Source organism: Oncorhynchus mykiss, chromosome 9 (assembly GCF_013265735.2).
Source record: "Oncorhynchus mykiss isolate Arlee chromosome 9, USDA_OmykA_1.1, whole genome shotgun sequence".
In the NCBI taxonomy this organism is placed as follows: Eukaryota; Metazoa; Chordata; class Actinopteri; order Salmoniformes; family Salmonidae; genus Oncorhynchus; species Oncorhynchus mykiss.
This window is the reverse complement of record NC_048573.1, coordinates 65,512,948-65,525,348: the sequence shown is the minus strand read 5'-3', so window position 1 is coordinate 65,525,348 and position 12,401 is coordinate 65,512,948. Positions and strand designations below refer to the sequence as shown.

Here is a 12,401-nt window from a genome sequence, read left to right as displayed (position 1 = left end):
CCCTCCTTCTCCCCCTTTCTTTTATTATCTCTCTCTTCCCCCCTCCTTCTCCCTCTCTTTCATTATCTCTCTCTCTTTCCCCCTTCTTCTCCCCCCTCTCTTCTCTCTCTCTCTTTCCCCTCTCCTTCTCCCCCTCTCTCTTATTATCTCTCTCATTAACTCTATCTCCTCCCCTCTTTCTCCCTCCCTTCTCTCTCTCTGTAGCTACATGGGAAGTTAAGGGTGATCCTGGAGCCCCTGATTGGGGATGTGCCTCTGGTGGGAGCCATCACCATGTTCTTCATCCGCAGACCTGTGAGTCTCTGCTACCAGCCACTTCATTCCTTTGTTTGTTAGTCATCCATCCATCCATCCATCCATCCATCCATCTATTCCATGAATTAGTTAATTAACTTGATGCTGCCTTTTCATTGTCGTTGACATTTCTCCTCTCTCACAGAAGCTGGACATCAACTGGACGGGGCTGACCAACATGCTGGATATCCCTGGACTCAAGTGAGTAAGAGGGCTCCTATTGTCTTTCTCAAAGGAGTACTTATATAGTACCTGTTATGCTGTTAGTTCTGTATATGTTAGCTCATCACCCTGAAGTAATACTAACTTAGCAAGGCGTTGTCCTTGCTCACGTGTGTAGATAAGACACGCATCTAGGCATCTAGTTGTCTGATAATACAATTAAATAATTGTCAGTGCAGTGTTTAGTTGCTAACATCATACATCAAATATTCCTGTCAATATGTTCCTATTTAGTTGTATTCAACTTAGAAATCACATTTTGCTTAAAATTATTTCCAGGAAAATGTCTTCTGCCTCAGCCACATCCTAACTCAATGGGGTTGCCTCGTTGTTTATGAGTTGAATGCATGTTCCTGTCAGCAGTAGAATGGAGTCTTTGTCTATGTGTTTGTTTCCCACCTCTTTGTCCCATCCCAACGACACCCTGCATTCATTTACAGTGCCATGTCGGACACTATGATAATGGATGCCATATCCTCATACCTGGTCCTCCCCAATCGCCTCACTATCCCCCTGGTGGCCGACCTGCACGTTGCGCAGCTCCGCTCCCCTCTCCCACGGGTAACCTTACTCACATTCTAAATCACCTGTCCTGGAGAGTCACTGACTCACTGGCTGACTGAAGCATTTACCAAACATAAGAGAAAAACGCTTAGCTACAAATTGTCCAGAAACCGTGGACAGCAAAGTGTTCCTACTGTAGACTGTATTACTCATGCCTCTCTGTATGTCTGTCAGGGAGTGGTGCGTATCCACCTGTTGGAAGCTGAGGAGCTGACAGCCAAGGACACGGTCATTAAGGGGATAATAGACGGGAAGTCTGACCCGTACGCTGTGCTGCGTGTGGGCACACAGACCTTCACATCACACACCGTGGACAGCAACCTCAACCCACAGTGGAGAGAGATGTTTGAGGTGAGAGACAGAGTGAGACGGAGTGAGACGGAGTGAGAGACGGAGTACGCGAGGTGAGCGAGAGATGGAGAGAGAGAGAGCGAGGTGAGCGAGAGAGAGAGAGAGAGAGAGAGAGACGGAGAGAGCGAGGTGAGCGAGAGGGAGAGACGGAGAGAGACAGAGAGAGACAGAGAGAGACGGAGTGAGATGGAGTGAGAGACGGAGTAAGCGAGGTGAGCGAGAGATGGAGAGCGACGGAGAGAGCGAGGTGAGCGAGAGAGAGATACAGAGATGAGAGCGACAGACAGAGAAAGAGGGAGAGAGGTGTTTGACAGAGATGTTTGAGGTGAGAGAGGGAGTTAGAGAGAGATGTTTGAGGTGAGAGTTAGAGAGAGAGACGGAGAGAGCGAGGTGAGCGAGAGAGAGAGACAGATGAGAGCGACAGAGACAGAGAAAGAGGGAGAGAGGTGTTTGACAGAGATGTTTGAGGTGAGAGTTAGAGAGAGAGAGAGAGACAGAGATGAGAGCGACAGACAGAGAAAGAGGGAGAGAGGTGTTTGACAGAGATGTTTGAGGTGAGAGAGGGAGTTAGAGAGAGATGTTTGAGGTGAGAGTTAGAGAGAGAGAAAGGCATGTCTCAGTGTTCTTACTCTTGGAGTTAAACAGCTTGGTTTGTTTTACTTGCTTCTCTCAGCAAATTCCCACAAAACGAGGGCCTGCATATTGCAGATATACCACTTTAGTGAACTATATATAAATATTTACAGCGATGGGAGCAGATCAGCATATGTGTGTCCCAAATGGCACCCTATCTCCTATTTAGTGCACTATGGGCCCTGGCAAAAATAAATGGATTATTTAAGGAATAGGATTCCTTTTCAGGTGCAGCATATTGTTACGGCAGGACGTATACTGCAACACATTATGACCGACCAGCTGTTCCTCAGCCAGCGTGTTCTGCTTCTGCAGACAAAGGGGAAACTGTGGGTTTGTAGAGAGATGAGTGAGATGTGCTGAATTGACCAAGCATCAGTGTTGGCTACTCTGCTGTGTCATGGGGACAAGAACAGTCTTGCACAAGGCTTAGAGTTTGTCTTAGAGTATGGGCTTTAGGGCTGTTGCCATTGACTCTATTTGGATGTCTGTGTTACTGATGTCTGTGATTGTGATTACATGTGTTTGTTTCTATATGTGTGTCAGGTGATTGTCCATGAAGTGCCTGGTCAGGAGTTGGAGGTGGAGGTGTTTGATAAAGACCAGAACCAGGATGACTTCCTGGGCAGGTAGCGCCCAACTCACTCCCTGGCTGTGTCTGTAGCGCCCAACTCCCTCCCTGGCTGTGTCTGTAATGCCCAACTCCCTCCCTGGTTGTGTCTGTAATGCCCAACTCACTCCCTGGCTGTGTCTGTAATGCCCAACTCACTCCCTGACTGTGTCTGTAATGCCCAACTCCCTCCCTGGCTGTGTCTGTAATGCCCAACTCACTCCCTGGCTGTGTCTGTAATGCCCAACTCCCTCCCTGGCTGTGTCTGTAATGCCCAACTCACTCCCTGGCTGTGTCTGTAATGCCCAACTCCCTCCCTGGCTGTGTCTGTAATGCCCAACTCACTCCCTGGCTGTGTCTGTAATGCCCAACTCACTCCCTGACTATGTCTGTAATGCCCAACTCACTCCCTGACTGTGTCTGTAGCGCCCAACTCACTCCCTGGCTGTGTCTATAATGGCCAACTCTCTCCCTGGCTGTGTCTGTAATGCCCAACTCTCTCCCTGGCTGTGTCTGTAATGCCCAACTCTCTCCCTGGCTGTGTCTGTAATGCCCAACTCTCTCCCTGGCTGTGTCTGTAATGCTCAACTCTCTCCCTGGCTGTGTCTGTAATGCCCAACTCTCTCCCTGGCTGTGTCTGTAATGCCCAACTCTCTCCCTGGCTGTGTCTGTAATGCTCAACTCTCTCCCTGGCTGTGTCTGTAATGCTCAACTCTCTCCCTGGCTGTGTCTGTAATGCCCAACTCTCTCCCTGGCTGTGTCTGTAATGCCCAACTCTCTCCCTGGCTGTGTCTGTAATGGCACCCCATTCCTTATTTAGTTTAATACCTTGGACTGGTTCTAGTAAAGATTAGTGCAGTACATGGGGCAGTGTCCTGTGGACTCAAAGGAGGGCACACTGGTTTTGACCTAGTACTAACACACTTCATTACACGAATCAAGTCATCAGGCATACATTTGATGATCTCAATCAGGTGTATGAGGTGCGAGGGCAACAACTCTAATGTCCACCCCTTTGAGTCCCCAGGACAGGGAAGCACTGCCCTATGTAGTACACAACTTTAGACCAGATTCTCATGCCCTACTCTGGTCAAAAGTAGTGCACTATATAGGGAATAAGCTCCATTTGGGATGCACTCCCTGTGTTGGCCATTCCATTCGCTGTTACAAATTTACTGTTTAACACTGTATGTTGTAATGTACAGTTTACATGTTCCTTCTTCCTCCCTCCCTCTCTCTCTCTCTCTCTCTCTATATATATATATATATATATATATATATATATGTCTCTCTCTCTCTCTCTCTCTCTCTTTCTATGTCTCTCTCTCTCGCTCTCTCTCTCTCTCTCTCTCTCTCTCTCTCTCTCTCTCTCTCTCTCTTTCTATGTCTCTGTCTCTCTCTCTCTATATATATATATATGTCTCTCTCTGTCTCTCTCTCTCTCTCTCTCTCTCTCAGGGTCAAAATGGATCTAGATGTCGTACACAAGGCCAGAGTTGTAGATGAGGTGAGTTACAAGTGCTCCTTCAACACATACAGTGCATTCGTCAAGTATTCAGACCCCTTTTCCACATTTTGTTACATTACAGCCTTATTCTGAAATTGATTAAATCATACATTTATGACATTTTATAATTTCATCAAAATTAAAACAGAAATACCTTATTTACATAACTATTCAGACCTTTGCTATGAGACACGAAGTTGAGCTCAGGTGCATCCTGTTTCCATTGGGAAAGGGGAGACCTAGTCAGTTGTACAACTGAATGCATTCAACTGAAATGTGTCTTCCGCATTTAACCCTCTGAATCAGAGAGGTGCGGGGGCTGCCATAATCGATATCCACGTCGATATCCACGTCACCTTGTCAGCTCGGGGATTCAATTCAGCAACCTTTCGGTTACTGGCCCCACTAGGCTACCAGCCGTCCCTTGAGATGTTTCTACAACTTGATTGGAGTCCATCTGTGGTAAATTAAATTGATTGGACATGATTTGGAAAGGCACACACCTGTCTATATAAGGTCCCACAGTTGACAGTGTATGTCGGAGCAAAAACCCAGTCATGAGGACGAAAGGATTGTCCGTAGAGCTCCGAGACAGGATTGTGTCGAGGCACAGATCTGGGGAAGGGTACCAAAACATTTCTGCAGCATTGAAGGTCCCCAAGAACAGTGGCCTTCATCATTATTAAATGGAAGAAGTTTGGAACCACCAGACTCTTCCTAGAGCTGGCCGCCCGACCAAACTGAGTAATCGGGGGAGAAGGGCATTGGTCAGGGAGATGACCTAGAACCCGACGGTCACTGACAGCTTCAGAGTTCCTCTGTGGAGATGGGAGAACCTTCCAGAAGGACAACCATATCTGCAGCACTCCATCAATCAGGCCTTTATGGTAGAGTGGCCAGACGGAAGCCACTCTTCAGTGGCACATGAGAGCACATGAGGCACATGAGAGCCTGCTTGAAGTTTGCCAAAAGGCACCTAAAGGAATCTCAGACCATGAGAAACAATATTCTCTAGTCTGATGAAACTAAGATTGAACTCTTTGGCCTGAATGCCAATCATCATGTCTGGAGGAAACATGGCACCATCCCTACAGTGAAGCATGGTGGTGGCAGCATCATGCTGTGGGGAAGTTTTTCAGGGGCAGGGACAGGGAGACTAGTCCGGATCGAGAGAAAGATGAACGGAGCAAAGTACAGAGAGATCCTGGAGAGACCTGAAAATAGCTGTGCAGCGACGCTCCCCATCCAACCTGACAGAGCTTGAGACGATCTGCAGAGAAGAATGGGAGAAACTCCCCAAATAGAGGTGTGCCAAACTTATAGCGCCATACCCAAGATGACGCAAGACTTTAATCGCTGGTGCTTCAACAAAGTCCTGTGTAAAGGGTCTGAATCCTTATGTAAATGTGATATTTACATTTTTTATTTTTCCATTTGCAAAAATTTCTACCAACCTGTTTTTTTGTCATTATGGGGTATTGTGATGTCATTATGGGGTATTGTGATGTCATTATGGGGTATTGTGATGTCATTATGGGGTATTGTGATGTCATTATGGGGGTATTGAGATGTCATTATGGGGTATTGTGATGTCATTATGGGGTATTGTGATGTCATTATGGGGTATTGTGATGTCATTATGGGGTATTGTGATGTCATTATGGGGTATTGTGATGTCATTATGGGGTATTGTGATGTCATTATGGGGGTATTGAGATGTCATTATGGGGTATTGTGTGTAGATTGATGAGGGGAATTTTTTTAAATACATTTTTGAATAAAGCTGTAATGTAACAAAATGTGGAAAAAGTCAAGGGTTCTGAATACTTTCCAAATGCTCTTCACCTTATGTACCTAAAGTGAGTCTGACATTCCAATAGATTCAATAAATGGTGATCTACTTCCAATATTTGGAAGCAGCTTTTGGTCAATGAGCATTTTAACATTTACCAGCTGTTTTCTGTATCTCGTGTAGAGAGTAAACGCTCCATGCTGTGTAAAGGGCACTGAGCTGGAATGAAGGCTACCCTGAGACATGGCTGTAGACTGGGTCAGAATGAAGGCTACCCTGAGACATGGCTGTAGACTGGGTCAGATTGAAGGCTACCCTGAGACATGGCTGTAGACTGGGTCAGAATGAAGGCTACCCTGAGACATGGCTGTAGACTGGGTCAGAATGAAGCCTACCCTGAGACATGGCTGTAGCCTGGGTCAGAATGAAGGCTACCCTGAGACATGGATGTAGACTGGGTCAGAATGAAGGCTACCCTGAGACATGGCTGTAGCCTGGGTCAGAATGAAGGCTACCCTTAGACATGGCTGTAGCCTGGGTCAGAAAGAAGGCTACCCTGAGACATGGCTGTAGCCTGGGTCAGAATGAAGGCTACCCTGAGACATGGATGTAGCCTGGGTCAGAAAGAAGGCTACCCTGAGACATGGCTGTAGCCTGGGTCAGAATGAAGGCTACCCTGAGACATGGCTGTAGACTGGGTCAGAATGAAGGCTACCCTGAGACATGGCTGTAGACTGGGTCAGAATGAAGGCTGAATCTGGTAATTCCTTCAAACAGCAAGTGTCATGCAGACCCCGTGTACCTCCCTCCTCGTGATCTCTTGCTGGCTCAGTGATCTCCTGCTGGCTCAGTGATCTCCTGCTGGCTCAGTCTGTACTCACCGTTTCTCCACAATAACGTTACATCCCTCTATGACTCTCAGTGGTTTAGTGCATTTCACCACAATAACATTACCCTCCTTGCTGACTCAATGGTTTAGTCCATTTCACGACAATAACGTTACGCCCCTCTATGACTCTCAATGGTTTAGTCAGAGGTTAGTCAATGTGCATGTTTAAGATCAACTCCATGTCAGTTGGGCTATATCCAGTGGAGGCTGCTGAGGGGAGGACGGCTCATAACAATGGCTGGAATGGAGTCAATGGAATGGTATCACCATTCCACATGGAAACCACGTGTGTTGGATGTGTTTGATACCATTCCATTGACTCCATTCCAGCCATTGTTATGGGCCGTTTTCCCCTCAGCAGCCTCCACCGGCTGTATCATATTTATGTGGTTTCTGAAATGTTAAAACATCCTTTCAGTTGTGACGGTCTGGTGCACTGCTCAGCCTCACTACAATTCTCTAACACACACCTGTCTCTCTTTAACACCCCCCCCCCCCCCCCCCCCCCCCCCCTTTCTCTCCTAGTGGTTGAAGCTGAAGGATGTGACATCAGGCAGTGTTCACCTCCGTCTGGAGTGGCTCTCTCTGCTGTCCTCTGCTGACCGACTCAGTGAGGTGTGTCCACAGCGCAGTAGTTGGTAAACAAAGATGCTGTGTAAATATTGAGCTGTATCATTCTGCCTTCAAACACTCATCAGTAGTTACCTTTTCTGCTTTGACCAGGTACATCATATTCATATACCTGAAACACTCTTGTCTGTTTCTCCCTGCGATCAGGTTATCCAGAGGAACCAGAATATGACCTGTAAGACTGGAGACCCTCCCTCTGCAGCCATCCTGTCTGTCTACCTGGACCGTGCTCAGGACCTGCCTGTGAGTACTGACTGACTGTGGCCATGTTCCAGGATGTCTTCATTGCAGTCGTACTGCACAGATGATCAGATCTCACCATGCCTAGGGAAGTGTTTAACTTCTCAGGAACTGCAGTAAAGACGACCTGGAACGCAACCTGATTGGTTCAGTCTGTCCTCAGGTAGCCTAGCGGTTAGAGGGTTCAAATAAAAATCTGCCGATGTGCTCTTGAGTAAGGCACTTCACCCTCATTTGCTCAAGGGGTGCCGTACTACTATGGCTGACCCTGTAAAACAACACATTTGTGTCTTTCAGAGGAAGAAGGGCAATAAGGACCCCAGCCCCATGGTGCAGCTGTCGGTACAGAACACAACCAAGGAGAGTAGGGTAGGAATTCACCACCATACACTCTCAGAGAGTGTAACCATTCTACCTAACCTAACCAGTATCTCATATGTTCCATCACATATAGTGGATAACGTCTTCCCTCTTGTCCCTAGACTTGCTATGGGATCAGAGGGCCTTACTGTTAACATTCTATAACATTCTATATAACCTATAATATAATGATCATTATATTCTAACCTAGCTCTGTATATTTCATCATAAATATATCCTCGTCTCTGCCATCTCTAGATCTGTTATCTGACCTCTGACCCTGTGTGGGAAGATGCCTTCACCTTCTATATCCAGGACCCTCGCAAACAGGAACTTGATATTCATGTAAAAAATCTTATTAGAAGCATACTTTCTGTTGTCTGTCAAAGTGTTACAGAAATCCTGTTGTTACTGTGGTTACTGACACTCTTCCACCTCTTCCTCCTCCCCCACCTCTTCCCCTCCACCCTCCACCTCTTCCTCCTTCCCCTCCTGTCCTCCTTCACCTCCTGTCCTCCTACACCTCCTCCTGCTCCTCCTCCTCCCTCTCTCCCAGGTGAAGGATGATGACCGGGCTCTGTCTCTGGGCAGTCTGTCCATCCCGCTGACCCGTCTGCTGGCTAGTCCTGACCTCAGCATGGATCAGTGGTTCCAGCTGGACAACTCTGGCCGCATCTATATCAATGCTGTTCTGAGGGTGGGTGGGGAACCCCCCCCCCTCCCACACACACACACATACAGGCATACACAGAAGCACCGACGCGCACACAAAAAACACCTACAGTCGCACATAGAATGCAAACACATACCTGCATGTATGGACACACACACACACACACACACACACACACACACACACACAGAAACACAGCGATACAGACACACACAGAACACAGAGATACAGAACACACAGACACACACAGAACACAGAGATACAGAACACACAGACACACACAGAACACAGAGATACAGAACACACAGAACACAGAGATACAGAACACACAGACACACAGAACACAGAGATACAGAACACACAGACACACACAGAACACAGGCATACGGTTATGGCATAACCTGTCCTAATGTTTTTCGTTCTGACTAAGCATCTCCCTCTCTTCTCTCTCCTGTGTTATAGGTTCTGCATTTAAATGAGGATGCCTCTCTTACCAGTTCCGTATCTCCTCACCTCCCAAGCCCAGGGGCAGGCCACGGAGACGGGGGTACCACGTCAGAGGTAGCCATCGGGGGAGTGGGTAGAGCCCCCAAACCTGAACCCACACGACCCCAACAGACCACCCCTGACTCGGACTTCGCTAGTGAGGTGAGTCCGCTAACAGACACACACACTGCTCCTCTCTCTCTGCTCCTCTCTCTCTTTGCTCCTCTCTCTCACTGCTCCTCTCTCTCTCTCTGCTCCTCTCTCTCTCTGCTCCTCTCTCTCTGCTCCTCTCTCTCTCTGCTCCTCTCTCTCTCTGCTCCTCTCTCTCTCTGCTCCTCTCTCTCACTGCTCCTCTCTCTCTTTGCTCCTCTCTCTCTCTGCTCCTCTCTCTCTCTGCTCATCTCTCTCTCTGCTCCTCTCACCGTATGGTGTGCTGCGGAGGCCAGTAACCTGATAGCCAAGGATAACGTATTGTATAGTGTACCCTCTCCATATTTCTCATCCTCCCTCTCTCTACCCATCCCTCCCCCTCTCTAGGGAGTGCTGCGTATCCACCTGGCGGAGGCCAGTAACCTGATAGCCAAGGATAACTTCATAGGGGGCATGGTGAAGGGGAAGAGTGACCCCTACGTCAAGATCAGGGTGGCAGGAGTCACCTTCCGCAGCCACACCATCAAAGAGAACCTGAACCCCTCCTGGAACGAACTCTACGAGGTAGAATATACAGCTGTGCTGGATATCCACAGTATTTTCAGTACATGCTGTCTCCGGACACACATAGATCTTATGCTCTCATACTGTAAACAATAATGAGGGGATTATTCATTCATTAATGCAGAATTTAGACCTATTAAAGATTGTTGTGCAAAACGTCAAGCACCTCTGTGTCCTCAGATCATCTTAACCCAGCTGCCTGGTCAGGAGATCCAGTTTGAGCTGTTTGATAAAGATCTGGACCAGGATGACTTCTTGGGGAGGTGAGGTTCTGACCAGATAACATGGTGCCTCAAAACAAGTCAGAATTATTCTGCTGAATACATTTATGTTTTGTTTGTTTCAGGTTCAAGTTAAACTTGCAAGACATCATCAGCCCACAGTTCACTGATGAGGTAACATCTAACTATTCACTATAAGTGATTGTTTTTCTGACAGATTTAGCTGTGTTTTCTGTATGGCCAGTGGTAGAGCTATGCCCCCAAAATTGTCGCTCTTACATTATTGTAATGGTGCTCTGATAATCTGATGGTACTCTGATAATCTGATGGTACTCTGGTAATCTGATGGTACTCTGGTAATCTGATGGTACTCTGGTAATCTGATGGTACTCTGATAATCTGATGGTACTCTGGTAATCTGATGGTACTCTGGTAATCTGATGGTACTCTGGTAATCTGATGGTACTCTGATAATCTGATGGTACTCTGGTAATCTGATGGTACTCTGATAATCTGATGGTACTCTGGTAATCTGATGGTACTCTGATAATCTGATGGTACTCTGGTAATCTGATGGTACTCTGATAATCTGATGGTACTCTGGTAATCTGATGGTACTCTGATAATACTCTGGTAATCATGTGTCTGTTTCTATCACAGTGGTACACTTTAAATGATGTGAAGTCAGGTCGGCTTCACCTGGTCATGGAGTGGCTCCCCACGGTCTCAGAGTCTGCCAGACTAAATCAGGTTAGCTTCCCCTGTTCTCTTCCCCCCCCTCTCTCTCTTTCTCTCTCCCTCCCCCTCTCTCTTATTTTCTCCCTTTCACTCTCCCTCTTTTCCCATACTCTTTCCCTCTGTCTCTGTCTTTCTTCCTCCCCCTCTCTCTCTCTCCCCTTTCTTTCTCCCTCCCCCATTTTCTCCATTTCCCTCCATACTCTCTCTCCCCTCTCCCTTTCTCCAGACTCTTTCTCTTCCCCTCTCCCTTTCCCCATACTCTTTCTCCCCCCCTCTCCCTTTCCCCATGCTCTTTCTCTCCCCCTCTCCCTTTCCCCATACTCTTTCTCTCCCCCTCTCCCTTTTTCCATACTCTTTCTCTCCCCCTCTCCCTTTTTCCATACTCTTTCTCTCCCCTCTCCCTTTCTCCATATCTCTCTCCCCTCTCCCTTTCTCCATACTCTCTCTCCCCCTCTCCATATCTCTCTCTCCCCTCTCCCTTTCCCCATGCTCTTTCTCTCCCCCTCTCCCTTTCCCCATACTCTTTCTCTCCCCCTCTCCCTTTTTCCATACTCTTTCTCTCCCCCTCTCCCTTTTTCCATACTCTTTCTCTCCCCTCTCCCTTTCTCCATATCTCTCTCCCCTCTCCCTTTCTCCATACTCTCTCTCCCCCTCTCCATATCTCTCTCTCCCCTCTCCCTTTCTCCATACTCTCTCTCCCCTTCTCCATATCTCTCTCTCCCCTTCTCCATATCTCTCTCCCTATCTCTCTCTCCCCTCTCCCTTTCTCCATATCTCTCTCTCCCCTCTCCCTATCTCTCTCCCCTTCTCCATACTCTCTCTCCCCCTCTCCATATCTCTCTCTCCCCTCTCCCTTTCTCCATACTCTCTCTCCCCTTCTCCATATCTCTCTCCCTATCTCTCTCTCCCCTCTCCCTTTCTCCATATCTCTCTCTCCCCTCTCCCTATCTCTCTCCCTATCTCTCTCTCCCCTCTCCCTTTCTCCATATATCTCTCTCCCCCTCTCCTTTTCTCCATATCTCTCTCTCCCCATCTCTCTCCATCTCTCTCTCCCCATCTCTCTCTCCCCTCTCCCTTTCCTTTTCTCCATATCTCTCTCTCCCCTCTCCCTTTCTCCATATCTCTCTCCCCCTCTCCATATCTCTCTCTCCCCTCTCTCCATATCTCTCTCTCATTTTAACCCTTTCTTTCCCTCTCTGTAATCTCTCCACATTCCTCTCTTGTCACGTTCGTCATAACGAGGAGACCAAGGTGCAGCGTGAGATGAATACATTCTTCTTCATTTAAACAAAGAACACTAAACAAACTAACGTGACGCTATAAACACGAGTGCTGCCATGCAACTACACATAGACAATAACCCACAAAACCAAAATGGAAAATGGCAACCTAAATAGGATTCCCAATCAGAGACAACGATAAACAGCTGCCTCTGATTGGGAACCAATTCAGGCCACCATAGACCTACATTTACCTA

General features: G+C 47.5%; 1 protein-coding gene across 1 annotated transcript in view; it reads left to right on the top strand.

Moving 5' to 3' along the window:
• The window catches only part of LOC110531238 (extended synaptotagmin-1), a 39,266-nt gene that overhangs the window by 13,397 nt on the left and 13,468 nt on the right, over positions 1-12,401 (top strand). Inside the window, exons 6-21 of the mRNA XM_036988711.1 lie at positions 205-294; positions 440-495; positions 957-1,077; positions 1,255-1,431; positions 2,611-2,693; positions 4,133-4,181; positions 7,388-7,477; positions 7,640-7,735; positions 8,030-8,101; positions 8,351-8,437; positions 8,649-8,789; positions 9,228-9,413; positions 9,789-9,965; positions 10,146-10,228; positions 10,312-10,360; positions 10,847-10,936. Coding sequence (XP_036844606.1) covers positions 205-294; positions 440-495; positions 957-1,077; positions 1,255-1,431; positions 2,611-2,693; positions 4,133-4,181; positions 7,388-7,477; positions 7,640-7,735; positions 8,030-8,101; positions 8,351-8,437; positions 8,649-8,789; positions 9,228-9,413; positions 9,789-9,965; positions 10,146-10,228; positions 10,312-10,360; positions 10,847-10,936 — 1,647 coding nt within the window. The remainder of the gene's footprint in view (positions 1-204; positions 295-439; positions 496-956; positions 1,078-1,254; positions 1,432-2,610; positions 2,694-4,132; positions 4,182-7,387; positions 7,478-7,639; positions 7,736-8,029; positions 8,102-8,350; positions 8,438-8,648; positions 8,790-9,227; positions 9,414-9,788; positions 9,966-10,145; positions 10,229-10,311; positions 10,361-10,846; positions 10,937-12,401) is intronic.